The 16317-nt window shown below is 48.1% G+C and overlaps 2 protein-coding genes across 4 annotated transcripts in view; both read left to right on the forward strand.

Moving 5' to 3' along the window:
- LOC113425208 (lysosomal alpha-glucosidase-like) overlaps nucleotides 1–10732 on the forward strand; it is a 26115-nt gene extending 15383 nt beyond the window's left edge. For both annotated transcript variants that reach the window (XM_026687236.2, XM_087942247.1), the window contains 10 exons: nucleotides 862–946; nucleotides 1694–1811; nucleotides 2251–2384; nucleotides 3175–3326; nucleotides 3987–4135; nucleotides 5732–5873; nucleotides 6017–6115; nucleotides 6562–6726; nucleotides 7596–7742; nucleotides 8488–10732. In XM_026687236.2, the coding sequence (XP_026543021.2) occupies nucleotides 862–946; nucleotides 1694–1811; nucleotides 2251–2384; nucleotides 3175–3326; nucleotides 3987–4135; nucleotides 5732–5873; nucleotides 6017–6115; nucleotides 6562–6726; nucleotides 7596–7742; nucleotides 8488–8550 (1254 nt within the window). In that variant the 3' untranslated portion in view covers nucleotides 8551–10732. The remainder of the gene's footprint in view (nucleotides 1–861; nucleotides 947–1693; nucleotides 1812–2250; nucleotides 2385–3174; nucleotides 3327–3986; nucleotides 4136–5731; nucleotides 5874–6016; nucleotides 6116–6561; nucleotides 6727–7595; nucleotides 7743–8487) is intronic.
- Nucleotides 10733–11573: 841 nt separating this feature from the next.
- INTS1 (integrator complex subunit 1) overlaps nucleotides 11574–16317 on the forward strand; it is a 41064-nt gene continuing 36320 nt past the window's right edge. Inside the window, exons 1-7 of one of the 2 annotated variants that reach the window (XM_087942230.1) lie at nucleotides 11574–11787; nucleotides 12567–12851; nucleotides 13286–13482; nucleotides 14241–14378; nucleotides 14473–14632; nucleotides 15402–15507; nucleotides 15668–15854. In XM_087942230.1, the coding sequence (XP_087798356.1) occupies nucleotides 11730–11787; nucleotides 12567–12851; nucleotides 13286–13482; nucleotides 14241–14378; nucleotides 14473–14632; nucleotides 15402–15507; nucleotides 15668–15854 (1131 nt within the window). In that variant the 5' untranslated portion in view covers nucleotides 11574–11729. The remainder of the gene's footprint in view (nucleotides 11788–12566; nucleotides 12852–13285; nucleotides 13483–14240; nucleotides 14379–14472; nucleotides 14633–15401; nucleotides 15508–15667; nucleotides 15855–16317) is intronic. The other variant, XM_087942229.1, reaches the window with a different exon arrangement.

Raw genomic sequence — 16317 nt, forward strand, 5'->3', positions numbered from 1 at the left:
ATGAATATATATTTTATTAACAACATCTGCTTTTTGTGAGATACAGATACTTCATCTGATGCAATTGTGTATTCACGGCCTCCATTTAGCTCACAAAAACTGATGTATTGTAAAAAAAAAAAAAAATAACTTAGTAAAGGTGTTGCCAAACTCCTGAGGGATTTTTGCTAAGATAGACTAACATGGCTCTCTATCTACAATTTGGGAGTGAGACATTGAATTGAATTTTAATTCCACCCAAGTTTGACCTCGAAGTCAGTTTTCTATAGGCTGGATAATTGTTAAGCTTAGAATATCCCTGACATTTTTTTCAAGAGGCAACTGGACTTTCTGGTTTTTCTCTGAAGACGTTTCACTTCTCATCCAAGGAGCTTCTTCAGCTCTGACTGAACGGTGGGGAATGGAAGGATTTAGACTCCTTGCAGACAGTTGGTTATTTGCATCCTTGTTAGAGGACACTGAAGCACTTGGAGGTTTATCTGTGTCCTCAGGGTCACCCTGAGTAGTGCAAATGGTTCCTGTCGTCTGCAATTTCTCTCTCTCTGGAAATCCATTCCTACTCCCCCACCATTCCAAGGGAGTTCATCCCAAATTGCATAGTTAAAAGTCTGTAGAGATGCTCAGTCATCCACCAAGCTTCTTGGATGAGCAGCGAAACGTCTTCAAAGAAAAAACCAGAAAAAACCAGTTGCCTCCCTGAAAAAAAGCACTTTTGGGACAACCCTGACCTGGATGACTGAGAATCTCTACAGAATATTCCTGACAGATTCCTCCCGGTTGTAGAAGTCCAGTGTAGATTGAGTTCAGCAGCCAGAATTTGAAGGGGTCTTCTCAACTCCATCCAGGTCTCTTTGCTTTTAGGACATGAACGAACCATCCAACTTTATCGATGGCTCAACAGAAGGGTGCTCCAAAGGAGATCTAGACAACCCACCTTACGTGCCTGGTAAGAAACACCATCACTTAACAGTCTGCAACAGCAAGGCTGACACCAACCCGTTCACGAATGCCCGTGCTATATAAGCTGCTTCAGAAGATCTGCTGTATGATGGGCTTGTTTTCCTGAGTTTTAGCTCTGCCCTGGTGGGAGCCCGAAGGCAACCAGCAGTTGTTACAAATCTAGTGCAGAAGTTCCTAGCAAAATCACTGTGGTGCGTTTCCTAGTTTCAGGTAAGAGTGCAGGGAAGCCTCCAGGCCTGCTGAAGCTAGTAAGGGACTCATTGGAGACATTACACACCACGTGCCAACTAGGGCTTCAAAAGTTGAGGGAGCTTCTTCAGGAAGGTTCCAAAACTGCTTCCAGAAGATGGGAGTCACCAGCCCAAGTGTTATTTCGAAGCTCCAAAATCTTGCCCTTCTTGTAAAGCAGGGGTGGGGGGGAATCTGGGTTTCTGAAGTTTGCAAAAACCCACGGGAGATGGGAGCTGTAGCTCAGCAACATGTAAGAAGGTCCCGGCTCCTGATCTCGGTGCTAGAACCTCCTTTTGAGTTCTTACTCCTCTGCATAACATTGCTTGGCCCCATAAAAAGAAGTGAGTGATAGATCCGTCTATCTGTGCAAGGATAAAACTCCTGCCTTAGCATCCCATTGGCTGGGTTTGGAAGGGCAACACCTGAGCAGACACGGCTTGCAGAGAAGACATCCAGGCTGGGTCTCTCTTCTCCTCCGCCTCCTTTTCTCTGTCTCCATTAGGGATCCTGGGAGGCTCCCTTTCTGCAAAGACGATTTGTGCTTCGGCCAAGCAGAACCTCTCTGTGCATTACAACCTCCACAACCTCTATGGGCTGATGGAAGCCAAGGCCACCTCAAGGTAGGCCAGGCCTCCCCTGCCTTTGGGAATTGCTTTTTTTGGGGGGGGGGAGGTGAGAGCAATTGGACATTTGCAGGCCCAACATCATCATCATCATCTCCCCCTCCTCTTCCTCCTCCTCCTCCTCCTTCATTCTTTATCTTTCACCTCCTCCTCCCTTCATTCTTCTTCTTCCTCTTCTCCTCCTTCATCCTTCACCTCCTCCTCCTTTCATTCTTCTTCTCCTTCACCTTCCTTCCTTCCTTCCTTCCTTCCTTCCTTCCTTCCTTCCTTCCTTCCTTCCTTCCTTCCTTCCTTCCTTCCCTCCTTCCTTCCTTTCTCCCCTCCCTCCCTCCCTCCCTCCCTCCCTCCCTCCTTCCTTCCCATTGCTGAGGATTCATCAGTCCTACAAATACATCCGTTATTCTTGACCAAGTTCGTTCGTTTTTTTTCCTCGCAGGGCTCTGGTTGAACTCCGAGGGAAGAGGCCCTTCGTGATTTCACGTTCCACTTTCCCAAGCCAGGGCAGGTATTCCGGACACTGGCTGGGGGACAACCGGAGCGAATGGAAGGATATGTTTTGGTCCATTCCAGGTATCCCTCACTTGCTTCTGGATGTAATTTTGAATATCTGCTGCTCCTGTCATATGCAGACCGTTAAAACCCCTCTATCGTTATCTGTGTGTGCTTTATAAAGCCAGTACAAAGCTGTCCCACACACATGGCTGGAAGTGGGGGCCAAGACTTGTACCTGGGAAACTTACAGATAATTCACCAGTAGAGCAATAACGTATCAGATGTCAACTCAAAATAAAAATTCTTCTCTGGTCTTTTGAGTTGCCAGCAGAAAGGGAGTGGAGGGGAAAGCAGTGCATTCCTGAAATGCTTCAGATAATCGCCTTGGCAGCCGAAGCTGTTGGCTTGCAAAATTATTACCGGAGAGCATGATTGATAATGCTTGGCTATGGATACGTCCCATTGGAGAATATACATCCAGGGGTTTAAGGGTGAAATGAATGATGTGTCTCAGAGTCGGCTGCATCCAGGTAGCACCGACATGTTCACTCTTAATAAATCTTTTTTTTTTTTTTAATCTGAGGGATGTGGCTAGAGACTCATGATTCGAAGGGGGGTGCGTTGTCGGAGCCTTGACATCGGAGCTACTGGCCTTCTGAATATTTCCAAACCCAATTCAAGGCCCTTGGGGTTGTGTTTTGACCAACAAATACACGGCTCACCACAATACCTGGGACGTCCTTCCGTAGTTAGGGGGGATCTTGTCCTAGATTGCATCCCAAGTCAGGTCTCCCTGAACACTTCAGGGATCGAATCCAGGTGCTGCAACAACCTGCCCCTCTCATTGGGCCTCTGTCCCAATCCCCAGGCCTGCTGAGCTTCAGCCTCTTTGGCGTCCCATTGGTCGGGGCTGACATCTGCGGCTTCTCCAGCTCCACCTCAGAAGAGCTCTGCGTTCGCTGGATGCAGCTGGGAGCCTTCTATCCCTTTTCACGCAATCACAACACTCAACTTGAGAAGGTGAGTTGGACGGGACGGGTGGCTGGAGGGTGGGGTGGCTGGTTTCCCTGCTTCTTGCGTACCTTTCCCCAAATCTCTACTTTCACCTCCTGACCAGAACAGGAGGCTATGCTTCTCCATCTCTTGCTTCTGTAAATCAAAGGACATAATTGGAGCCGGACTTAAGGCAAGGAAGCTTTCCTTTCCATATGAAAAGCAAAGGACTAATTTATCTTCAGAAGAGCCCGCTGTTGCATCTCAGTATATGAGCCTCTGACTTGAACGTTCTCCCTAAGTATGTTGTGGCTCATGCAGAATTTAGCTTACGTCATTGTCATTACACCTCATACAACGAAATTAAATACCAACTTCAGTGTACATTATGACTGAAAAGAAGCACAAATACATATTGTGATAATAGTCACAAAAACAATTGGAGACAGTGAACAAGAGCTTTATTATTAAGCTTTTGCAAAAGGGAATTCTGCTCATGGTAGAAGACGTGGTTCCCAGGAGGGCTGGGGTTTATATACAGGTTCAAGTATACAGTCTCTGCCCCTTTCCTGGGTTCACAATCTATCCAAGCTATGTAACTCCCTACGCCACACCCATATTATTGTTGCGTAGCACCTGTTTCCTTGTCTTTGGAAACTCACGCTCTCTCCCTTCTCCTCCCAAAAGGCTCAGGATCCCACAGCCTTTAGCCCAGCAGCCCGGACGGCCATGAAGGCAGCTCTAGAACTCCGTTACACCCTGCTGCCCCTGCTCTATTCTCTCTTCCATCGGGCTCACCTGCAGGGAGACACCGTTGCCCGCCCTCTGTTTTTTGAGTAAGTCCTTGGCTACATTCGAGGGAGGGTTCTCGGGTGAGCTGCAAGGCGGTACCGCAAAACATTTCAGAAACGGGAGTTTGGAGGGAGTTTGGGAAAGTGCCTTGAGGAAATACCATTTGTAACGAACCTGGTCATCCTTTTTCTTTTTTATATTTTTATTTATACATTTTTCTTAACATATATAAGTATTTAGTAAACAGTGTATTGTCTGGGTCATTTTACATAGGCATAATTCTAGTAATCATAATATTCTTTACTTGTATATAATAGTATTCTTCCGGTTTCTAATTTCTACCTTTATTGCCTAACCATTGATAAAACAATGGAAAAATGAGGAAACTCCTACAGGTGAAAATATAATTTAAAAAAAAAATACTAGACTGTGTGGATAATGGATAGCTTAACGTTAAAGATAAAGGATAAAGAAGGTACAGATTTATTTTTAACACCGGTCATCCTTCTTCTTGTGGGATCTTCCTTTGGGGAAGTCTGCCATCTTTTCTTCCTTGACTACCCATGGGCCAAGCCTGGGCTAACTTAGTCCATTCCCACGATCTCTAGGTCAACAGGCCTCCAGACCTGGGAAAGGCACAATAGCCTGTTTCAGAGCTAGGTTCTGGCTTTTGGGTGAGGTTCTTCCTAGCTTTGGATCTTGGCTCTGGGTGAGGTCTTTCATACACATTCCCATGGACTGATGTAGGTGCCAAGCTTCAAAGATATTTTGCTGTTGCCATTATTACGACATCTCAGCTTGCCAACGAACTATGGGGTCAGGGAGCATGAGATAGAACATGGCCCAGACATCAAGATGTCCGCGTGAGAACCAAGGACATTTCAGCAGGTGTTCTACAAAAGCCAGAAAGACTTTCCCACAACAATATCCCGGGGAACGTATTGGCCAAGGTGACGTGAGCTAATTGAGGGGGATGGAAGAACGTGAACTTTAACTATGGGGCTTAGGGCAGGAAAGACCTAGATCTGGTTTTGCCTCCAGTCGCGCCAAAGGGATGTACCCAGTAAAGTTTTGCAGGAAGGGACTGGATCGTCTTGATGGTGCTTGCTTTGGTTGGGTTTGTCAAGTGGGAACCCTGACTCTGGGCTTATGAACTGAAGATCTTTTCAAGGAGCCCCGGATGGTTGTGTGTCTTCTTAGCATGAGACAGGCGATGGGTCAACTCATAAAACATTTTGTATACACATTTGATAGTTGACAACAGAAAGAAGGGGGGAAGTTTCAAAGAGCATGTAACAAGGTGAAATCAAAACTGCATTCCATTCATATTTTCTTCTAAGACCGATTAGATAGCTGAAGCTTCTGCCACGAAAAAAAATCTAATTGGAGGGCATAATTGATGACTCTTGGCTATGGACATTTTTTTCATCGGATGATACACCCAGAGGGGTGGGAGAAAAAGTAGGATCAAGGGTGACAGTGAATTACCTACCTCAGAGTTGGCTACGCCCAGTTTAGTGCTGGACGTAGAATGTTACCTTCAGATAAATCCTCTTTAGTTTTGGGAGTGCGGCTCAAGGCTCATGATTTAATTGGAGTGACTGACGGAACCCTGACACTATGATTGTCCCTTGTGGTAGGTTCCCAAAGGATGAGGCCACCTACGCAGTAGAGAAGCAGTTCCTCTGGGGCCGAGTCCTGCTGGTGACCCCCGTTCTGGAACCTGGTGCAGATTCCGTGACCGGTTACTTCCCCAAAGGCATTTGGTACGACTACTACACGGTAAGGGCCCAGGCTCCGTAGCTCCTGTCATGGCCCCACCCCCCCTCTGGAGTCCAGGAGAGCCCCGTTTCTGAGGCTCCCAGGAGACCCTTGTCCTTCCAAAGCTTCACAACCATCTGAGGTCTTCTCCTCGCCCTCTTCAGGGTTCTTCGGTGAACAGCAGCGGGGAGAGCTTGAAAATGGCGGCCCCTCTGGATCACATCAACGTCCACCTGCGAGAAGGCACCATCCTGCCGACTCAGGTGAGACCACAAGATGCTCTTTTCACCCTCCGCTGCCCCCCCCGCTGATTTTGGGTTAAGCCGCTGAGAGCCGAGGGCAACCTGAGCAACCTGATCCTCTCTCGCTCCATAGGATCCCAAAGCTTGGGCCTAAAAGAGAACTTTAGGATCTGATTTCTGTCTTACCTCAGGTTTTAATGCCGTTTGTTATGTCAGTAACAATGACTTTTCAGCCCAGAGATATTTCCCACAGCAGCTTGGAACAGTGTTTCTCGGCCTCGGCCACGTTAAGATGGTGGACTTCATTTCCCAGAATTCCCCAGCCCCAACCTTCTAACTTCAAAATCAGAATAGAGCTGGAAGGGACCTTGGAGGCTGGGCGATAAGCAGCAGGGAAAGACAAAACCTTTTACTCAGACTGTCCCAAGTGACCTTCTCCTCTCCCTTCCTCTGCTGATGTGTCTCAGAAACCCGGAGGCAGCACTTGGGTGACACGCCGGAACCCACTGACCCTGATCGCAGCCTTATCCCAGACCTCCACCGCCTGGGGTGACCTGTTTTGGGACGATGGCGACAGCCTGGACACCTTTGAAAAGGGCGACTATTCCTACCTGGTGTTCAACGTCACGCAGGTAAGAAGGTCCCACCTGCGAGCCATGAGGAGGAGGAGGAGGAGGAGGAAGGAGCTTCCTCTGCCCCGTTCTCCTTCCTGACTCTACCCAAGAAGAGATGTTTTGGGATTAGCTCTTCCTCGAAGGGGAGGGGAGACTTCTCCTGGACACCCACGGCGGCGTGAACTTCTCTTCTCTTCCTGTGAATCGCAGCCGACCACGTAGACCTCCCTTTTAAAAGAGCCACCTAGAGGCTGCTACTTAAAAGGTTGCTTTCTTTTGCACAGTGTTTTGATGTACCAATACAAGAAAAAGGGAAAGATAGATACAGAATATAACTTCCCTATTTAAAAGCAGATCTGCTTATGTTCTTGTTGCCACCCTTTGCTTGACTGTACATTTCAGGGAAAATCAGAGAAGGGAGAATGAGGATTGGTCAAATTGGACACAGGAAGGATACCTGGTGTTCCTTCTTCCCTGGAATTTTAAAAGTGCAGGAAAAGTCAATCTCAGCATCTCCTTGTGGGGGTGCAGCATTTACACAGTTTAAGGGTATGTGTGTGTGTGTGTGTGTGTGAGAGAGAGAGAGAGTTTTTGGCCCTCCAGACGTCCCGTTTTTGTCCAGCATCAAACAGTGAACATTTTTAGAAGGCAACATCAGCCAGAATTGGATCTTTCAACTGGAGACCTGTATACCTGCCAGGGGTGCCATCCTCCCAACATCTTAACCTTTCCTTTCTTGACAAAATTCAATGTTTTGAGGGAAAACTGATCCACATGTCTTTATAAATGCAGGTTAGCAGTGAGGGGAGGTCATTGTAGCAGCCATTTATCACCTCTCCCTGTTTGGGAAACATGAGCTCTCCTTCTTCTTCTTCACCTTCTTCCAGAACACCTTCATCTCCACCGTCCTGCATTCCAATACCGAAGCCACCTACATCACAGTGGATAAACTCAGTGTCTACGGAGTCCGTGAAGAGCCGAAAACGGTCACCGTCAGCGGCAAAAACTGGACTTTCACTTATTTGACCAATCAGGTAATTAACCAACTGCTTATTCAGACCAGGGGTCTCTGAACGTGGCAACTTTCGGACTTGTGGACTTCAGCTCCCAGAATTGCTCAGCCAGAAGAGAGAAAGGCTCCATCTATTTGGTTCTTGCTACATGCAAATGGACCCAAGTTGGTTTACTAGTAGGTAACTTTTATGAACGACTTACGCCTTATGCCTAATTTTTAAGGTAAAGGTTCCCCTCGCACATCCATGCTAGTCATTTCCGGCTCTCGGGGACCAGTGCTCATCTCCATTACAAAGCCGAAGAGCCAGTGCTCTCTGAAGACATTTCCATGGTCATGTGGCCAGCATGACTAAATGCCTTTGAAGGCGCATGGAGCGCTGCTCCCTTCCCACCAAGCCATCACCTTATTCCTACCCCCGAGCTACAGATATTTGCCACTATTGCAAAAGTAGGGGTTGCTACAATTCTTCAAATGCTCCATTTAAATACTCCTCAACTGTTGCTAGCTTTGTTCTTTTTATTGTTTCGCTTCTTGCTTTTTCCAGTTTCTTATCTGATGGCGTAGGTTTAATCCTAGTAGAAAAAGTAGAGTATGAAAACGCCACAAATGAGAACAACCCCGTAAACATAGAGAGCTTTGCTAGCTGAGGAACTCTGGGAGTTGAAGTCCACAAGTCTTAAAAAGTGGCCAAGGTCGGAGAGCCCAGCCGTAAAGCCACGGGGCCACCCACTCCACTTGCCAATCTTTTGCGTTCACCCCCAAAGGTACTCCACGTGAGCAACCTGCAGCTTCCCCTCAGCCAGGGTTTCTCCGTCCGGTGGATGTGAGACCAGGGGGATTTCCTCTGCACCAGCTGCATGACGAACCCACCGCCACAAGGAAACGGAGCCGTCGCTTGTGGGCAACCTCGGCGTGGGGTCCTCACGTGCCTCCCCAGCTGAGCCGTGCCGTGGCCGCCTCCTCGCATCTTCTCGGGCAAGAGCCTTCTCCTGCTTGGCCAATGGCTCCCTCCTCCTCCTCCTCCTCCTCCTGCTTGGAAAAGGCCTTCTCTTCCACAGCTTCCGCTCCACGCTTTTCGGCACAGGCCTCTCATCGTCTTCCGTGTTTTGCTCTGCTGCATGTTGCCAAACATCTCCTGCGAGTGGCGCTTTGCACCTTTTCCTGGAAAAAAAGGAGAACTTCGAGTCAGAGTCACTGGAACTGACCTCTTGATGAGTCCCTGGCATTTGGGTCAGCAGCCTGGGGTTCACTTGAGATTCCCTCTTGCACCGTTGGGTGAACTTGGACGGTGGGCAGGGTGAACCTTCTCAATCCTCTGCAGTTTAATATCCTGGGTTATGAAGGCTGGAGGCGGAGGGAATTCCTCCATCAAAATCTGGGAGCGTATCTGCCAGATCGTTCTGAGTGAGAAGCGTCACGGATCTCTCTCCCAGTTGTAGCCTAGAGGGGACGTCTACGGAGATTCTCAGTCCTCCAAGTCGTGGTTTTGTCCCCACGGTGCTTTTTTTTCCAAGAGGCACGTGGACTTTCTGGTTTTCCTTGGAAGACGTTTCGCTTCTCATCCAAGAAGCTTCTTTAGCTCGGACTGGATCCGTTCATCCATCCACCATCCAATCAGAGCCGAAGAAGCTTCTTGGATGAGAAGTGAAACGTCTTCCAAGGAAAACCAGAAAGTCCACCTGCCTCTTGGAAAAAGCACCGTTGAGGAAAGAAGGAAAGAAGGGGAAGGAAAGGAACAGAAAGGAAGGAAAGAAAATGTCTATGGAGGTTCTAAAATACAGAAATTTTTGTACATCTGTTCTCTCATACTGGCCTAAGACTCCATCTCAAAGCCAGATGTCCTGAATTCTTACCTCAGTGTCAAAGTGTTTTGCTAGCATTGTTGGTAAAACCCACAATTGTGAAGGGTGGTATTTCACCTTGTAACAAACCTGCTTCATTCCTTACAAGTAAATTAACACTTCCAAAGCATCAAGAACTGAGCCCAAATGCCCATCCCTTATTATTATTAGCCATCCTTCATTCTCTCTACCATTGGATGGCCAAACCATGGATGCTTTGGTCATTTAACCAAGTTTGCAACTTTACCAAGGGTAGCCTTGCAATATCCTGCTGCACTGCTTTTAAATTTCGAGATTTAGAAGAGTTTGCTGCAGAATCCTTGCTAATGGGGCAGGTTTAATTCTTTTGCCACGTTAGTGTGAGAACGTAGGGCGTATTTCTCAGCATTACTCTGAATTAGGGAGGGCATTTCGCCCCTCTCTGTATCACCCTCAGAATTAATGTCTGTACTGTACTAAAATGCACAGATTTCTACTTCAGGAAATCCAATTTGCACTATTTTCCCCACCCACACTTTCCCCAACTGCTGGGGTTTGGGGAATTTTGTTTTCCCCTTAGTACAAAGCAGGGAGGTTTCCCTCCTTGCTCAGCCTGTCCAAAATTCCTAGCAATGCTCAAAACCACAGCAGGTTTTTAGTGCTACTGCCAGTAAAACCACAATGGGGTTAGCTAAGCCTTTTTTTGGACTACCCACTTTTTGTGAAGCCAGCTATGGACCATCACCGTAAAGATGTCCAGCAGAATTTCTCATTTAGCTGTCCTGTGACTTTTTTTGGGGGGTGGGTACCAGAATGGCAAGGGTAGCCAGAAAAATCAACAAATATAATATATAGTAGTGCTGATTAAATGCGACAAGTTGGAGACGTGTGGATTTCAACTCCCAGAATTCCCCAGCCAGCTGGCTGGGTAATTCTGGAAGTTGAAGTCCACACGTCTCAAGTTGTCCAGTTTCACCTACACTGCTGTACATCAACATCTGCTGTGTAATTTTGTGGTGCATTGGAAGAAAAAGGAAATGTGAACTTCATCTCTCTGGAGCAGTTGCTTTATTTTACATATAAATATATATATATATATATTTAAACTCTGCTTGATTCTTTTCCCAGAGTTTTTTAGTGCTACTGCCAGTAAAACCAAGAAAGAAATAAAATACAATGTGATGTGTTCTTTGTCTGTGGTCTGGCTGTTTCGCCTCCCCCACCCATCCCAAACCAACCCCTCCAGTCATGGCAGGTGAAGATGAGCTCCTTTCCAGCCATAGACAGTTCCCAGCACTGCATTTCCTCCAATCTGGAACTGCGAAACACCCTCCATCGATTGGCCACGCATTCCAATGTTTGCAACAAAAACATCCAGGATCTTTAACGGCCATAGTACTGCGGTGGTTAGAATGCAGAATTGCAGGCTGACTCTGCCCACTGCCAGCAGTTCGATCCTGACCAGCTCAAGGTTGATTCAGCCTTCTGTCCTTCCAAGGTCGGTCAAATGAGGAGCCAGATTGTTGGGGGCAAGAGGCTGACTTTGTAAACCGCTTGGAGAGGGCTGTAAAAGCACTGTGAAGTAGTGTATAAGTGCAACTATTTTTAAGAGCCGCGGTTGTGCACTGGTTAGAATGCAGTATTTACAGGCTGAATCTGCCCACTGCCAGGAATTCGATTCTGACCAGCTCAAGATCGACTCAGCCTTCTGTCCCTCTGAGGTCAGTAAAATTCGGACCCAGTTTGTTGGAGACAAGAGGCTGACTCTGTAAACCGCTTAGAGGTGGCTGTAAAGCGCTATGAAGTGGTATATAAGTCTTAAGTTCTATTGCTATCATTAAAAACATGCGGTTATCCCTCTCGCCCGCGCGGGGTCGCTGTGCTCGTCCCTTTGCCCCACAGGCCCCGGGTTGTTCGTCCGACTCTGCTCCGTTAAAGCGAAGAAGCTGCAGTTCGACCTCCTGGCCACCGGTGGCAGCCGAAAAATAAAACGCTCTCCTTCCTAGAGGGGCCGCTTTCGGGTCGCAACCAGCAGGACTTCCGGTTTATCTTCCCATCTCGGCTGTCCGAAGCGGAGAAACCGGCAGCTTCGCGATCCCCCCTCCCTTCCAGGGACGCCCCCCCTCCACAAATCCCCCTCTTTTGGGGGGGTGGGGGGAGGACCGTCCCCCTCCCCCGCCGCGAAGATGAACCGGACGAAGCCCGCGGCCGCGCGCCGCCCCAGCGCCGCCGCCAAGCCCTCCGGTAAGGGGGCTGGGGAAAGAGGGGAAGGGTCCCCCCCCCCGCTCCCCATCGGTGGGTGGGTGGGCGTTTGTGGCGGTGGGGGGTCTCCTCGCGAGGAAAGGCCTGGAAAGGAAGGAGAAGACGCGTGTCGGGGGGGCACGTGTGAAAGGGCAAAAATAGCGGGGTCTCCAAAGGGGAGGGGTCTCCCACCTACCCCCCCGGTCTAGGTGTGTGTCAATGGCTAGAAAACAAAGCAAATTAAAATGGATTAGATGTAGTTATAAAGCAATAAGAGAAGCTGGTGAAATATACATACATACATATGTATACACATACACAAACACAAACATAAACATAAACATACATACATACATACATACATACATATATATATATATATATATATATATATATATATATATATATTTGTTTTCGTAGATTTTCACAGGTACAGGTATGCATGCATACATACATACATACATACATGTGTGTGTGTGTGTGTGTGTATCTTTGGTTATTCGGGTTTTCTCCCGCGTAAGATTGGAAGTATCTAGACAACGTTTCGATGAAGTCTCATTCATCATCTTCAGACTTGTGTCTTCGGCTCTGTGCCTCTCTGATCCACATACAAATATCTCAACAACAGACCTGCATACATACATACATATATACATACACACACACACACACACACACACGTATAAATATAAAGAAAGAGGCATCATGGGGCTCCCCACAACCTTACCTGATCTCCTTCTTCTTCTTCTTCTTCTTCTTCTCCCCCCATTGTCCCGTCTTAGGCCACCCTCCTCCGGGGGACTTCATCGCTTTGGGCTCCAAAGGCCAGGTGGGAGAGTCCAAGGCGGCCGCCACCTTGCTCAAGCCGACATCGTCCGGGTTGCCCTCCGAGCGGAAGCGCGAGGCGGCGACGTCCGCCTTGTCCAGCACCTCCGGGCTGGCCAAGCGCCCTAAACTTTCCTCCACACCCCCTCTCAGCGCCCTGGGACGTTTGGCCGAGGCCGCCGTGGCTGAGAAGCGAGCCATTTCGCCTTCCATCAAAGAACCGTCGGTCATTCCTATCGAAGGTAAACTCTGGGGGGGCGGCAGATATTGATCAATGTATTTAATCGGGTAGGTATTGAAGGATTGTCTCCTCACCATCAGGAGGGCTGTGAGTTTGATCCTTGGTAGAGGCAGATATTTCTTTCTCTCTCACAATGAGAATATATCTGCTGAACAAAACTCTGCATTGGCGATAGGAAAGGCATCCGGCCAGTAAATGCTCAGCTCCATTCAGTTGCCCAGATTACAGGGTCTTTAAAAGAAGATGATGATGTATTGAATGATTTTTCTGATAGTTTGATATGCCCATTGGCTAAATAGAATTTAAAAAATGGAAGATATTGGGAGTCTGGAACCCAATAAATCTTGCCTTTGTAGCTGTTTACAATACCCAGCTGTGGGTGGGTGTTTTAGTGGGAGTTTGGGCTGCCCAGCAGCGATTTCCCTTTGCTGACAGTGGCCCCCAACGCTCTGCTGGACGAGATCGAGGCCGCCGAAGCTGAAGGCAACGATGACCGCATCGAAGGGGTGTTATGCGGAGCCGTGAAGCAGCTGAAAATGAATCGAGCCAAGCCTGACATCACCCTCTACCTGACCTTGATGTACCTGGCGAAAATCAAGCCAAATATCTTCGCCACAGAAGGCGTGATTGAGGTGAGGGGCAGGCAGAGCTGGAATAATAGCATTGGGAGGCACCTCGTAGGTCATCTAGTCCAGGGGTCGCCAACCTTTTGGACCTCAGGGACCACCAAACTCATAATTTTAAATCCCGCTTGGACCACTAATATGAATTTTGACTGGCGGTGGCTTGTGGACATTGGTGTGAAAGTCGGTCCCCTATTCCAGAGGTGCAGCAGTCACAGGACTGACCCTACGGTCATCCTGGAGCAGCTGCTCCTCCACCCGGGTGCACCTGCCATGGACTGGAGGAGCTGCTCTGGGATGACCAAAGGACCGGTCCTGTGAGTCCTACGGCTCTGGAATATGGGACCGACTTTCCCACCTACGTCCGCAAGCCACCCTGGGGCGGATTTCCCTCCCCTGCCGTTGGTCTTACCTTCCAGTTCTAGCTCGTGTGGCTCTGCTCAAGGTTTGCACTTGGTTGAAGGTTGGGGGCCCTGTGGGTGGCGCAGCCTTGTATTCCCGCACAGCCTGGATTAATTGCTTTGGGGGGCACATTGCGGACCACCAACATTTTCTCCTCCTCCGGGGCAGCCCCACCTTACACAAGGTGTCTTATCCCTGATCCCCACACAGGTTCTTTAAACAAAATGGAAATACAGCCTCCCCTTATCAGTTCAAGAGTAGCCCAACCCTGCTTCACTGTCCAGGTGTGTTGTAAAGGTTCCTCCAGCAGGACGAGCATTCCGACTGGCTTTTTTCTCACGCCCAGGAACCTTTTGCTTCCCCAGGCGCTGTGCAGCCTTCTCCGCCGAGATGCCTCCATCAACTTCAAAGCCAAAGGGAACAGCCTGGTGTCCGTCTTGGCCTGCAACCTTCTCATGGCGGCTTATGAGGAAGACGAAAACTGGCCTGAGATATTTGTCAAGGTGGGCTGACGGGGAGGCCGTGCTTTCAGAGGATGGATGGAGGGAACGCGGGGCACTTCAGGGAAGAGACGATGGTGCCTTCCCTCTTCTCTAGGTTTACATGGAGGATTCGCTGGGGGAACGGATCTGGGTGGACAGCCCTCACTGCAAGACCTTCGTGGAAAACATCCAGACGGCTTTTGGCACCAAGATGCCCCCTAAAAGTATTTTGTCGCACGGAGAGGTTGGACGCGGTGGAGGAGACCTCAGTGCTGGTAAGAGGACTTCTTGGGAGCAGATGAAGAGAAAAGTGGGGTTTGGGAAGGGAGGAGGGAGGGAGGGAGGAGGGAGAAAGTAAAAATGAGATGAAGGAGAATGAAAGAGGAACGAAGGGAGGGAGGGAAGGAGAGAGGGAAGGAAAAGGAAGGAAGGAAGGAAGGAAGGAAGGAAGGAAGGAAGGAAGGAAGGAAGGAAGGAAGGAAGGAAGGAAGGAAGGAAGGAAGGAAGGAAGGAGAAAGTAAAATGAGAAGAAGGAGAGTGAAAGAGGAACGAAGGGAGAGATGGAAGGAAAGAGAAGGAAGGAAGGAGAAAGTAAAAATGAGAGAGGTGAAGGAGAGTGAAAGGAGCAAAGGTAGAGAGGGGAGGAAAGAGGGAAGGAAGAAAGGAAGAAGAAAGTAAAAATGAGAGAGAGATAAAGGAGAATGAAAGAGGAATGAAGGGAAGGAGAGGGAAAGAGGAAGGGAAGGAAAGAAGTTGGATTGTAGGATTCACCTGCTTTAGGATTTGACAATATTAGGTTGAAACCGTGGTGCATAACCCTTTGCTAATGGTTGATTAAATAGATGCAACATTAAACTGTGGTTAATAAGAGGCAGGGACAAAACCCTTCAGGAGCCTACAACTCTACCTGCAGAGAGTGGGTGGGCAGGGGTTCAAAGCCTTTTAAAGATAATTGTTTTCCCTGTAAACCATAGGTCCCTGTGACCTCTGAGTGCAGACTGTGATTCTCTGAGATGACCGTTGTTCTCGCTTGTGGCTTACTAGGAAACAGCCCCCATCCTTCTGTTCCGGAGGAAGAAGACAGTCAGAGTGAACTGTTGATAGCCGAGGACAAAATGAGCCCTGAGCAGGAAGCCCACCTGATGCCCAGGTAGCACCTTCTTCTCTGCTGCTTGTGTTCCTGTATTCCCCGGGAAAGTTACGTACGGATATTAAACACGTTTCTAGGTTGCAACGTCCTGGACTAAGGTGGGAGCGCCTCCTAGAAGCGCCAGGTCAATTTGTAAAAAGGTGCCTCTCTTTTGGCCCAGGTATGACGACCTTGCCGAGAGCGTGGAGGAATACGTTCTGGACATGTTGCGGGACCAGCTCAACAGACGCCAGCCGATGGACAACGTCTCCCGGAATCTGTTGCGCCTTCTGACCGCCACCTGTGGCTATAAGGAGATACGGCAGATGGCTGTGCAGAGGCTGGAAATGTGGCTGCAGAACCCCAAGGTAAGGATCTTGTCCAGAGAACCAGGTGAGAGTTGACGAAGGTCTCTTTTCTTTTATGGACACTGAGAGCATTTGCACCAAAGACAAATTCCTTGTCCACGCTTGCCCAATAAAAAGAACTCTATTCTATCCTATCCTATTCTATTCTATTCTCCATTCCATTCCATATTTTCTATTCTATTCTATTCTATTCTATTCTATTCTATTCTATTCTATTCTGTTCTCCATTCCATTCCATATTTTCTATTCTATTCTATTCTCCATTCCATTCCATATTTTCTATTCTATTCTATTCTATTCTATTCTATTCTATTCTATTCTATTCTATTCTATTCTATTCTATTCTGTTCTCCATTCCATTCCATATTTTCTATTCTATTCTCCATTCCATTCCATATTTTCTATTCTATTCTATTCTATTCTATTCTATTCTATTCTATTCTATTCTATTCTATTCTATTCT

This window comes from Notechis scutatus, chromosome 12 (genome assembly GCF_049901735.1).
Source record: "Notechis scutatus isolate UNSWTSFEM ecotype Mainland chromosome 12, rNotScu1.2, whole genome shotgun sequence".
Classification (NCBI taxonomy): Eukaryota; Metazoa; Chordata; class Lepidosauria; order Squamata; family Elapidae; genus Notechis; species Notechis scutatus.